Source organism: Aquarana catesbeiana, linkage group LG10 (genome assembly GCF_042186555.1).
Source record: "Aquarana catesbeiana isolate 2022-GZ linkage group LG10, ASM4218655v1, whole genome shotgun sequence".
Lineage (NCBI taxonomy): Eukaryota > Metazoa > Chordata > Amphibia > Anura > Ranidae > Aquarana > Aquarana catesbeiana.
In genome coordinates, this window is record NC_133333.1 from 251,725,970 (window position 1) to 251,739,717 (window position 13,748).

The 13,748-nt window shown below is 46.8% G+C and overlaps 1 protein-coding gene across 2 annotated transcripts in view; it reads right to left on the reverse strand.

Annotated features, from left to right (window-relative positions):
• The window catches only part of ZBTB48 (zinc finger and BTB domain containing 48), a 55,113-nt gene that overhangs the window by 664 nt on the left and 40,701 nt on the right, over positions 1–13,748 (reverse strand). Inside the window, exons 9-10 of one of the 2 annotated variants that reach the window (XM_073603628.1) lie at positions 10,167–10,331; positions 6,240–6,328 (exon numbers count right to left, since the gene is read on the reverse strand). In XM_073603628.1, coding sequence (XP_073459729.1) covers positions 6,240–6,328; positions 10,167–10,331 — 254 coding nt within the window. The remainder of the gene's footprint in view (positions 1–6,239; positions 6,329–10,166; positions 10,332–13,748) is intronic. The other variant, XM_073603627.1, reaches the window with a different exon arrangement.

The following is a 13,748-nucleotide window of genomic DNA, read 5'->3' on the forward strand; positions in this document are numbered from 1 at the left end:
TGTTCTTTATCAAGGAACACACCTTCCACATTAACCACTTCAGCCCCGGAAGGATTCCCCCCCTTAATGACCAGGCCATGCTTTGTGATACTGCATCATTTTAACTGACAATTGCGCGGTCGTGCGATGTTGTACCCAAACAAAATTGACGTCCTTTTTTCCCCACAAATAGAGCTTTCTTTTGGTGGTATTTGATCACCTCTGCGATTTGTATTTTTTGCGCTATAAACAAAAAAAGGCCGACAATTTTGAAAAAAAAAAAAACAAAAAGAAAAACTTAATTTTTACTTTCTGCTATAAAACATTCCCAATATTTTTTTTTTTTTAATCGAATTTCTTCATGAATGTAGGCCTATATGTATTCGGCTACATATTTTTGGTTAAAAAAAAAAAAAAAAAAACCCAATTAGCGTATATTGGTTGGTTTGCCAAAAAGTTATAGCGTCTACAAAATAGGGGATAGATTTATGGCGTTTTTATTTATTTATTTTTTACTAGTAATGGCGGCGATCAGCGATTTTTAGCAGGACTGCAACATTGTGGCTGACAGATAGGACACCTAGCTGACATTTTTGACACTTTTTTGGGGGGGAACCAGTGACACTATTACAGTAATCAGTGCTAAAAATATGCAGTTATTGTACTAATAATGACAATGGCAGTGAAGGGGTTAACATCAGGGGCGATCAAGTGGTTAAATGTGTTCCCTCACTGTGTTTTTTTAAGTGTGTGTGTGTGTGTGTGTGTGTGTGTGTGTGTGTGTGTGTGTGTGTGTGTGTGTGTGTGTGGGGGGGGATGGGCTGCTTGGGACAACACACAGATCCGTCTTCCTGCATAGCAGAAAGACAAGATCCTGTGTCCTCCCCTGTCAGAACGGAGATCTGCCTGGTTTACATAGGCAGATCCCCATTCTGTCACTGCGGGCAACGATGGCAGGAGGCTGGTGGACATTGAGTTTGCCGGACCCGCTGATTGGCTTCCCCCCCGCTGGCCAATCCACGTGCCCACAGAGCCTCGAGCAAGATCCGACGTACACCTACGGCGATTCGCACAGCCGAGCCAACCTGCCGAAGTATAACGGCGGCGGCTGGTCGGCAAGAGGTTAAAATCCCCTGTACGATTTTTACCTAGAGGTACCGCAAAGATCTCCTAACCCCGGAAGATTGCGCGGTCGTGCGACGCTGTACCCAGACCTAAATTGATGTCTTTTTTTTTCCCCCCACAAATAGAGCTTTCTTTTGGTGGTATTTGATCACCTCTGCATTTTAAAAAATTTTTTGCACTATAAACAAAAAAACAGAACGACAAATTTGAAAAAAACAAAACAAAAATTTTTTTTTACTTTCCGCTATAAAACATATCCAATATAAAAAATGTAAAAAAAAAAAAAAATCTAATTTCTTCATAAATGTTGGCCAATATGTATTCTGCTACATGTTTACCCCTGGAGGATGGGGTAATGGAGGACGGGGTGATGGAGGACGGGGTAATGGAGGACGGGGTAATGGAGGACGGGGTGATGGAGGACGAGGTAATGGAGGACGAGGTAATGGAGGACGAGGTAATGGAGGACGGGGTGATGGAGGACGAGGTGATGGAGGACGGGGTGATGGAGGACGGGGTGATGGAGGACGGGGTGATGGAGGACGGGGTGATGGAGGACGGGGTGATGGAGGACGGGGTGATGGAGGACGGGGTGATGGAGGTCGGGGTGATGGAGGGCGGGGTGATGGAGGGCGGGGTGATGGAGGGCGGGGTGATGGAGGGCGGGGTGATGGAGGGCGGGGTGATGGAGGGCGGGGTGATGGAGGATGGGATAAACAGTTCAATCTCTGTATTTGCAGACGATACTAAGCTAAGCAGGGCAATAACTTCTCCGCAGGACGTGGAAATCTTGCAAAAAGACCTGAACAAATTAATGGGGTGGGCGACTACATGGCAAATGAGGTTCAATGTAGAAAAATGTAAAATAATGCATTTGGGTGGCAAAAATATGAATGTAATCTATAGACTGGGGGGAGAACCTCTGGGGGAATCTAGGATGGAAAAGGACCTGGGGGTCCTAGTAGATGATAGGCTCAGCAATGACATGCAATGCCAAGCTGCTGCTAATAAAGCAAACAGAATATTGGCATTAAAAGGGGATCAACTCCAGAGATAAAACGATAATTCTCCCGCTCTACAAGACTCTGGTCCGGCTGCACCTGGAGTATGATGTCCAGTTCTGGGCACCAGTCCTCAGGAAGGATGTATTGGAAATGGAGCGAGTACAAAGAAGGGCAACAAAGCTAATAAAGGGTCTGGAGGATCTTAGTTATGAGGAAAGGTTGCGAGCTCTGAACTTATTCTCTCTGGAGAAGAGACGCTTGAGAGGGGATATGATTTCAATATACAAATACTGTACTGGTGACCCCACAATAGGGATAAAACTTTTTCGTGGAAGGGAGTTTAACAAGACTCGCGGCCACTCATTAAAATTAGAAGAAAAGAGGTTTAACCTTAAACTACGTAGAGGGTTCTTTACTGTAAGAGCGGCGAGGATGTGGAATTCCCTTCCACAGGCGGTGGTCTCAGCAGGGAGCATTGATAGCTTCAAGAAACTATTAGATAATCACCTGAATGACCGCAATATACAGGGATATGTAATGTAATACTGACACATAATCACACACATAGGTTGGACTTGATGGACTTGTGTTTTTTTTTCGACCTCACCTACTATGTAGCTTATTGGGAGGGGGACTAATACTTTTTACCATGAGGTGGGTGGTCTCCTCTGAGAATGTCCATGTACTGAGCAGTTATCATTTAAACGTAATAAATGGACCCCGGAGTGTTTCAGTGAATTTCTGGTACTGTATCTCGCCGTGTCTCATGAGATTCCAGTATCGGGGGCCGTTCTCCGCTTTTTGAAGATCGCTTCACTTCACAAAAGGAGAATCGATCGTCACCGCTTCATAAGCTGGCACTCAGGAGGAGAGATCTCTGTGAATGCCGGAGAACTCAGACAGACACCTTAAAGTGACGATTTGGAGGCAGCCTGATATAATCCGACATGTCTGTTCACATCCAGCCGGCCCATAGAGCTCTCATGGGTGCCCAGCTCACATCCCTGGCTTAAACAAAGCGGCTCGGTGTGAAAGAGCCCTTGGGGTCAAAGGTCACCCAAAGTCTGACAGTTCTTACCCTGTCCACTGCTCGACCCCAAATATCGCACACGCTAAAGCAGTGTCATCGGGGGGGGGGCAAGGCAGCAACCGTTAGACTTCAGGTGACCTCTGACCCCAAGTCATAGGCAAGTAAATACAGCTAAATGAGCAAATACACTATTACCAAAAGTATTGGGACACCTCCCTTTACACGCACATGAACTCTGACACCCCATTCTTAGTCCGTAGGGTTCAATATGGAGTTGGCTCCGCCCTTTGCAGCTATAACAGCTTCAACTCTTCTGGGAAGGCCATCCACAAGGTTTAGGAGGGTGTCTATGGGAATGTTTGACCATTCTTCCAGAAGAGTATTTGTGAGGTCAGGCACTGATGTTGGACGAGAAGGCCTGGCTCGCAGTCTTATTTATCCCAAAGGTGTTCTATTGGGTTGAGGTCAGGACTCTGTGCAGGCCAGTTAAACGTCTCCACCCCAAATTCGCTCATCCATGTCTTTATGGACCTTGCTTTGTGCACTGGTCCAAATCATTTGGTGGAGGGGGGATTATGGTGTGGGGGTTGTTTTTCAGGGGTTGGGCTTGGCCCCTTAGTTCCAGTGAAGGGAACTCTTAAGGCATCAGCATACCAAGAAATTTTGGACAATTTCATTCTCCCAACTTTGTGGGAACAGTTTGGGGATGGCCCCTTCCTGTTCCAACACGACTGCGCACCAGTAGACAAAGCAAGGTCCATAAAGACATGGGTGAGTGAGTTTGGGGTGGAGGAACTCGACTGGCCTGCACAGAGTCCTGACCTCAACCCCATAGAACACCTTTGGGATGAATTGGAGTGGAGACTGCAAGCCAGGCCTTCTCGTCCAACATCAGTGCCTGACCTCGCAAATGCTCTTCTGGAAGAATGGTCAAACATTCCCATAGACACCCTCCTAAACCTTGTGGACGGCCTTCCCAGAAGAGTTGAAGCTGTTATAGCTGCAAAGGGTGGGCCAACTCAATAATGAACCCTACGGACTAAGACTGGGATGTCAATAAAGTTCATGTGTGTGTAAAGGCAGGCGTCCCAATACTTTTGGTAATATAGTGTATAGCAGTGGCGGAATTTTCAGGGTCGCAGCAGTCGCACTTGCGACTGGGCCCTCTAGTTCTGCCACTGTGGGGGGGGCCCAAAAGCCCGGGATACGGCTCCAGGGTTCTCTCTCACACTGCAGTGCACAGACCCCGTACTTGCTGACAGCCCGCCCTCCCTCCTCGCAGGGACAGGAGAGGAAAGAGATAGAGTGAGCAGGCTCTTCTCCTCCTCCCGTGTGTGTGCACCCGTGGCTCCGCCCACATTCCAATCCCCGGCAACTCTGTGCCTTTCAAATGGAAAGTTCAACAGTCGGCAAGCTGCTAGATCGTGGAGGGAAGGACAGCTTTTACCATGGATGCTGCAAACCTCCACAGGGGATCCACAGCTCTCCAGGACAGCCTTCCTTCCTAATCAAACATCTCAGTGGTTGAAAAGAAAGCAGCACACAGGTGGGTCAGTCAATGAGGGGACTGAATAGAGAGAGTGTTGTCACCTTCAGAGCCCCTCTACCAACACAGCAGCCCACTGGGGTTTCCCTGGTGTGGTGCACTACAAGCCCCAGCATGCTCTGCCAGCCAGTGTGTATGTATAGCACAGGCTAGTAGGCCTTGCTTGCTGACCACAGTACTGGCAGAACTCCAGGGCCCAAGCCTCCATTTATGTTGAGTGAAGTGTCCCTCCCTTCCTCTCGCCACCCTCTGAGCACACCAATGTAAGTGAGAGCTCTGTGGACTGTAATGTAAAGGGGGACTCTGATGTAAGTGGGGCTCTGATGAGCAGAGATCCCCCTACATCAGGGTTCCCAGAGCACCCCTTACATCAGAGTTCCCCTTTACATTACAATCCACAGAGCTCCCCCTTAGGGCCCTTTTACAAAGGCGGACCTGCCGGCTCAGCAGGGGATCTCTCCGCTGATCCCCACTGAGCAGGCGGATGACAGGTCCGTGTATGCTCCACTTGTACAGAGCAGACAGGGACGCAGCTCACTGTTCTCTATGGGCCAGTCTGACTGTCATCCAATCCACTAGACAGATGGTGTATGGATCTCCATCCATCTGTTCTCATTGGATCAGATCCAGGCAGGTGTAAATGTAAACATATCCATTTACATCCACCTCCCCATACAGAACAATGGGTGGAAAAATGGAAATTCTGCAGACTCTTAAGTAACAGGGGCTCTGGGAACCCTGACTAAAAGGGGAATGCTGGGGGACATTGATGTAAGTGGGGGCTCCAGTTACCAAGGACCCCCTTATATCAGAGTTCTCACTGTTCTTCCTTAAATCAAAGTCCCCAGAGTTCTCCCTTATATCAGAGTCTGTACAGTAAGGGGGGGACCCTTACAGTGTAGGGGAACTCTGCAAGTTCAGATGTAAATGGGAAACTCTGCATATTCAGATGTAAAGGGGAACTCTGTGGATTTAAATATATGCAATTAGAATTGTTATTTAATCACAAAATACATGTATAGTGTATACTACAAAAAGGAATTTGCTGTGCGCTGCTAAAGTCTTTGGGTTTGGCTTGAAAAAAAGGTGGCAACCCTACCAAGATGTCAGGAAGGGGTCCTGCTGCAGGACCATAATCAAGGGCCCCGCAGTGCTAGAAAGGGACCCCAGAATCATTGGTAAGGGCCCCCGGGACCAAAGGTCAGGGGGGGCCCTTCATGGTTCCTTCATGGTACCGGGGCCCTGAAGGTTCTAGTTACGCCCCTGGTGTATAGTCAGTCATAAGACTCAATACCAATTTATTTTTATTTATTTTTTTTTTTACATAAGCCCGGCTTACAAAAATGAGTGAGTCAAACATTAAAAAGGAGCACAGCTGATCTTCATTTATAAATGCGGCTGGAAGGATGTCTTGGTTTGCTGTCCATAGAAACCAATCAGAACCTACCTTTCACTTCATCCTGCACTGGAAAAGCGAAAAGGACAAACTTGATTGGTTTCTCTGGGCAATGCAGATCAACAAACTCTTCCCTTCAGCCAATCGCGCTGCACTCACCTGCCGAGTGAACTTGTACCCGCACTCCGTGCACTCAAACTTTCTCACGCCGCGATGTCTGGCCACGTGAACGCGCAGCTGCTCGGACGCTATAGGAGAGAGAAATCAGGAAAAGGCAGCACTTTACTGTCTGTTACCTCCATAGCTCAGCCAATAAGATTCATGAAAAGGCAACCTATCAGATCAATAGCCGCCCTGCTGCACCAAAATTCTGTAGCCTGACTTACCCTTCAGAAAATAGAACCAACCAAGGCATCAAGAACAAGCATTATTGAGGACTATAAAGTGGTAACATTTACAGTATCCTCTCTATTCATGTAATCTGCTCCTGTGTCTGTGCCTTATATAAAAAAAAAAAAAATGCAACTATATTTCAGGTTTTAGAGCGCCGTTTGGCGCTCACGTGACCCGCCGCCTCTCTCCTTTCTTGGCCTGATAGCTGCAGCGGGCGGGGCCGAGGATCCCCCGCTGACTTTAGTCAGGAGGGGAGGAGGAGGAGAGAGAAGCGGCCCCGCCCGCTGCAGCTGTCAGCCCGAAAAAGGAGAATGGCGGCAGGGTCACGTGAGCGCCAATCAGCGCTCTGAAGACAGGTATATAGCTGCATTTTTTTTATAAGGCACAGGAACATATTACATTAATCAACAGAGAGGATTACTGTAAAACTTTAACAGCAATTTGAGCAGCAGGAGGGGCGAGCACGGACACGGAGCTGACAGGCAGGGAGGGGGGGGGGAGAGGATGGAGGAGAGAGCAGATGACAGAGGCGTGTAAACTGACCACAGTGTCAGGGCTCAGCAGCCATGATTAAACAGCGGTCAGTTTACATAGGGGAGGGCAGAAACTGGCAGGATCAGCCGGGTATTTCAGGCGTTACAGGGGGCAAAATGACACAGCACAAGCACTGTGCCGCAAAACATGCTTTAAAAAGGTGCAGGATTTTTTTTTTTTTTTTTTAATGTTAACACACACTTTAACCTCCCTGGCGGTATGATTATTTCGGATTTTAGGTGCTGAAAGCGGTACAATTATTTTGCATGGAAATTTGGCGTTTTATATTGTAGGTCTGTAATTCTTAACAATAACACACTTAAATCTGTCCAAACCAGAGTCTAGTAGATATCCCGGGTATGATAAAGTTTGAAACACAAAAACATAAATTATAATATAATAAATAAAAATAAATAATTAAAAAAAAAAAAATAAATAGTAATAAAATAAATTTCCCCACGATTCACTATCGCTCAATTCTGCAAGTGTTCTAATTTACTATCGCTGTTTTCTAGCTGGTCTAAAGCCACTTTTGACGTAAAGGGACACTTTTTGGTTGCTATGGACAATCTCCAGTTTCCAGGCAGAAAGAACAGTGTATGTCACATAAAACTGCATGCAGGGCATGGGCCAAAGCACTGGGGACAAAAGGGAAGTGAAATCATTTCATACAGTACTGTAATCTGTAAGATTACAGTACTGTATGTGTTATGATTTTTACTTTTTTTTTAATTTGCCGCCAGGCTCCGCCCCCGTGCGTCGCGACGCTCGCAGGGAACGGAGCCTGGCAAGGAGAGGCTTTGGAGGAGGACGGAGCCCTCGCACACTGCGGGGGACATCGCAGGATCTCGGGGACAAGGTAAGTAAAGCCACACCAGGATCCTGCGATGTAATCCTGAGTGTGGCTCGGGGTTACCGCTAATGGTCCTGAATTTTAACCCCGAGCCACACTCGGGAAAACCGCCAGGGAGGCTACGACCCAGGCCTTTTCCGACACCTTTTGTTTACATGTAAAAAATAAGCTTTTTTTTTTTTTTTTTTCCTAGAAAATGACTTAGAACCCCAAAAGATTATACATTCTTATTTTTTTTAAGCAGAGGCCCTAGAGAATAAAATGGTGGGTTTTGCAATTTTTTTTATGTCAATCGGTATTTGCGCAGCAGTTTTTACAAACGCAACTTTTTTGGAAATAAGATACACTTTTAACCACTTTGCGGCCGCCCCACATACTGTGGCAGGGTGGCTGCTCTGTGCCAGATCACATACCTAGTACGTGATCTGACACTTCCGGGTCTAGGGCACTAGTCAAAGCACCTCCCCCCCCCATAGTGAGTAAGCACAACCTAAGCATACATTTAACCCTTTGATCGCCCCTGACGTTAACCCCTTCCCTGCCAGTGTCATTAGTACAATAACAGTGTATATTTTTAGCACTGATCAGTGTATTAGTGTCACTGGTCCCCAAAAAAAGTGTCAAAAAAATGTCATTTAGGTGTCCGATTTGTCCCCCGCAATATCGCAGTCCCACTATAAGTCGGTGATGGCTGCCATCACTAGTAAAAAAATAAAAAAATAAAAAATAAAAATCCAGCCCATAGTTTTGCGTAAATCAATCAATATACACTTATTGGGATTTTTTTTTTTTTACCAAACACATGTAGCAGAATACATATTGGCCTATACTGATGAAGAAATAATAGCAATAATAGCATATTTATGGCAATGATCGCTGTGTAAAAGTCAATGGTCCCAAAAATGTGTCAAAAGTGTCCGATCTGTCCGTCGCAATACTGCTAAAAATCGCAGATCACCGCCATTACTAGTAAAAAAAGAACAAAAAAAAAAAAAAAACAAATGCCATAAAACTTTCCCATAGTTTGTAGATGCTAAAACTTTTGCGCAAACCAATCAAAATGCGCTTATTGCGATTTTTTTTACCATAAATATGTAGAAGAATATATATTGGCCTAAACTGATTAAGACATTTTTTTTTTTTTTTTTTAAATGTTGGGGATATTTATTATAGCAGAAAGTAAAAAAATTGTGTTTTTTTTTTTTTTTCAAAATTGTCAATCCTTTTCTGTTTATAGCGCAAAAAATAAAAACCGCAAAGGTGATCAAATACCACCAAAAGAAATCTCTATTTGTATAAAAAAAAAATGTATTTGCGTACAGCGTCGCACGACCGCACAATTGTCAGCTAAAATAACGCAGTGCCGTATCGCAAAAAAATGGTCTGGTCAGGAAGGGGGTAGAACCTTCCGGAGCTGACGTGGTTAATTAATTTCATGCACAAAAAAACACAATACAATACCCATTTTTCTGGTAAAATATAAAAGATGATGTTACGCCAAGTAAAAAGATACTCAGCATGTCACGCTTTAAAATTGCGCTCGCTCGTGGAATGGCGCCAAACTACAATACTTAAAAATCTCCATAGGTGAAGCTTTGAAAGCCTTTACGGGTTACCAGATTAGAGTTACACAGGAGGTCTGGTGCTAGAACCATGGGGGCGGCGCTTTTTAACATTTTTATTTATTTATTTATTTATATTTATTTACTTTTTTTTTTTTTACAGTCTCTTTTTTTTTTTTTTCTGTTTGATCACTTTTATTGCTGTCACGAGAAATGTAAACATCCCTTGTAACAACAATAATCAGTGACAGGCCTGCTTTATGGAGAGATCTGGGGTCGCCTGTAAAAGCAATTCAGCGGCTAAATAGCTGCTAGGGTTGCTTTTACAGAAAAAAAGAATCGTCCACAGAACAAAAAAAACAAAAAAAAAGACAATACCGGGTGATGGAACAAAATATAGCCACCATTTATTGCGCGTGATAAAACCAGAACATCAACAGCACAGGATACAAACTTGTTAGTTGCACAGCTAACGCGTTTCACACCTGATTCGGTGCCTAATTGTAGCTAAAGTAGCTGCAGGCATCGTCCCAGTATCCCACTTGAGACTGCCAACGTACATATAGGTTAGATGGTCTTCAAGTGGTTAAGGTGGCATATGTGCTTCGTGGACTTCGATAGAATTGGGCAATTGTTATAGAGCCAAACATCAGTGCGATTAGGCTCTGATAGAAGCAGCCACTCTCTGACTCCTATACCAACTGACCAAACTGATGCACTGAATAAAAAGCGCTACTTTGTTACCTTTGAAGGTTTTTCCGCAGACTTGGCAGAAGTAGGGTCTGCCCTCCTGGTGTCGGCTGGCGACGTGCCTCAGGAGCGGAGTTTTGTCTGTAAATCGCTGGTCGCAATATTCGCAGCTAAACGGCCGTTCCCCCGTGTGCGTTCGGTTGTGCTTGTGTAGACTGGCTGAAAAATCACAAAAAGAACAGAAGAAGAGTCAGAGGAAGAAGCTCTAAAACTAAATGATATTGTAAGTTAAAGGGGGAACTCAACTGTGGAAGTTGGGCCAATAAAAAAAAAAAAAACAGGCAAAGGGCAAGGGACATCCCTGCAGGGAATGGTACAATTAAAGTCAGTGTTTTGAAGGGCCGGATTTTTTTTGTGCTGATGAACCCACCCATCAACACAAAAAAAAAACGCCCTTCGCAACACTGAACATGCCCCGCAAATGCGAGGCAGAATCAGAGAATAATTCTGTCCCTCGGCGCCCGTCGGCTATTGTGTCTGCGCATGCGCCGTCATGCCAGCTGATCGGGAAATCAGCTGTTGTGCCGTTCTGTACTGCGCATGCACAGCCCGGAGCAGGCATTTTTCAATAGAGGGCACTATTCGACAGAACACCGGTACAAAGATTTTTGTCTGCTCAGGCGAAGGTGCGTTCTATGGCCCCCCCCCACCCCACCCATTCTGGCACCCTAAGGTGGCTGTATAGGTAGCCTTAAGCCTCCTGGATATGTCCCTGACTGCCGCAAACTGCCCCCACAAGGAAGTCTGTGGTTGGGCGTCAGTGCAAGGGGCTGATCCCTACATCCAAATCCCTCCTGGAAAAAATAAAAAAATAAAAATTTAAGAAAAACATCTCTTCTTCCCTCTTCTTTTTGACCAGTTCACACCACATGCAGTCCAGGGAGGTTTTTTTTCTGCATCAAAAATGCATAGAAAGTAGGTTGGTTTTCAATGGCATAGTTCACACCAGTGCTTGCAGTTCCAGAAAAAAAAGTAGAACATGCTGCATTTTTCCTGCACTGGACTGTACTGGAACACTGTAAAAAGAATCAAAAACGCACTGGAACACACATGTTCCTATTTAAAGAAAAAAAAAAAAAAAGAGGGGGGAAAAATGCTCTGGACTGCACCAAAAACGCGCATGCAGAAAAGCATCTGGAACGAATCCGGACTGCGTTTCTATGGTGTAAACCGGCCCTTACTGTGTTAAAGTTTCCATTGTGTAGTATTCTGACTCCCTTGGGTGAGGAGGGAGGAGCATTGGAAGAGGCTGGAGGGGCATTGGAAGAGGAGGGAGGAGCATTGGAAGAGGAGGGAGGAGCATTGGAAGAGGAGGGAGGGGCATTGGAAGAGGCTGGAGGGGCATTGGAAGAGGCTGGAGGGGCATTGGAAGAGAATCGAGGGGCATTGGAAGAGGAGGGAGGGGCATTGGAAGAGGAGGGAGGGGCATTGGAAGAGGAGGGAGGAGCATTGGAAGAGGAGGGAGGGGCATTGGAAGAGGCTGGAGGGGCATTGGAAGAGGCTGGAGGGGCATTGGAAGAGGCTGGAGGGGCATTGGAAGAGGCTGGAGGGGCATTGGAAGAGGCTGGAGGGGCATTGGAAGAGAATCGAGGGGCATTGGAAGAGGAGGGAGGGGCATTGGAAGAGGAGGGAGGAGCATTGGAAGAGGAGGGAGGAGCATTGGAAGAGGAGGGAGGGAGGAGCATTGGAAGAGGCTGGAGGGGCATTGGAAGAGGAGGGAGGGAGGAGCATTGGAAGAGGCTGGAGGGGCATTGGAAGAGGCTGGAGGGGCATTGGAAGAGAATCGAGGGGCATTGGAAGAGGAGGGAGGGGCATTGGAAGAGGAGGGAGGGGCATTGGCGAACCCTTCTCTGCTGCGCTCCACCAAAGTAATCTGCCTTAGACCCCTTTCACACGGGCAGAGTTTGCTTGCCCAGCAGCGGGTGTGTCTGCTGCTCCCGGCTAGGCAGGCGGATGACCCAGAGCCAGCTCTCCTCTATGGGCGGTTGGATGTGAACGAAACGCCTGTTTACACTCGACTCCCATTCGTTCTGACCGAGGCAAAAGGATCCCCTTCTGTTTGTGTTTTAGGGGACCAGATTGGAGGTAGGCAGGTGTAAACTGACACGTCCGGTTACATTCACCGCTCAGGAGGAAGAGAATGGAGGGTCCGATCAGGTCTGCCTGAAAAAACGGACAGATGGACCCCATCGGACCGATCATGTGAAAGGGACCTAATGGATTAATGATCTTTTATTGGGAGGTCCGTAGCTGTATTGCGCTCCGGTATATGGATGTATAGTGTGGGATCAGCATTCCTAGGCAGGTATGGATGGTGTATGCTGTCCTATTGTCTCCCCCTCCTGCTCTCCTCCTATGCTGTGTCTGCCTGGGGTGCTGCCCCGTCTGCCTGGTGTAGAACTCTCTAGCTGCCCCCATGCGCCCCGGTTCACTGTCCCATGCAGCAAGTCAGCTGGCTGCTCTTTCTCCCGGCTCTCTCCCCTCCTGCTCTGTGTTTTGCTAGGGGCGGCACTGCAGATCAGCATACAGGCTGGAGCAGATCCCAGCAGGAGGATGTGAGCAGTGGAGTCCTGGTGGGGGGGGGGCTCTGATCCCGCAGGGTGCCCCGGCACAGTAAGAGACGCAGACAACGCTGGAAATGCAGGCTGAGAGGAGGCGAAGCGGAGCTGTGGGGGAGGAGAGAGGGCTAAACACTGCGGGTGAGTGGAAGAGACACCATAGAAATGTGAGCGGACCAGGAATGGGGGCACGGAGCACAGGGGTCTGTCAACAGAGGCATTTTACTCCCCCCCAGCCTGGCGTCCCAAGGCAGCTGCCCCTTGTCTGTGGTCTCCCATTGACGTCACCTCCGCCTGGCTTCACCTGCATTCCACGCTGGTTACAATACCATTTGGCTGACACCCTTTGGTCTGGAGAGGACATACCCGGCTTGCCCTTTGCGGTTAACTCTGGGACACCTCCGTCTACCCCAGACATCACTAGTTACTCCTTTTCTCTGGGGATCATTGTGTGTGTCCGGCTATCCTGCAGGCCCCTTCCTCAGCTCCCAGGATGAACATTTCAAGCAGCCGCCAGTTTTCACGTTCACACGGTCTAGACTTCATTGAAATGTAAGTACTTAGTGGGATGAGTTCATTTCTCCCCTCCTTTACATAGTTTCCCTTGTGTTTAGGTGTAACTTTGGACCATATCATGTCTTTTTACAGACATTGGTGCCCTCACCCCTGATGATGTGGTAGGAAACCACGAAAAACGTGCGCCGGGCCAATTTTAAAGCACCATTTTCTTTTTAGATGGTTTTATTTCATCCACTTCCAAGCTACCCCACCATGCTGCTTTTCAAGCGATTCTTTACTATGGACAATCGTCCAATACCTCAGTATATCATCTCCAAGTTGCTATGATTGTTTTTTATGAATATCTGGTCAATAATATGTGATTGTTATGCTTCTTTACTATGTATGTCCTCATATTGCCAGGTCATGTTTTTTAACGAATACAACATGTCTTGTCACATTGACTCATCTTTTAGCCATGCTACATCTACCTCATTTAAAGTCCCAGACCCTCTTTTTC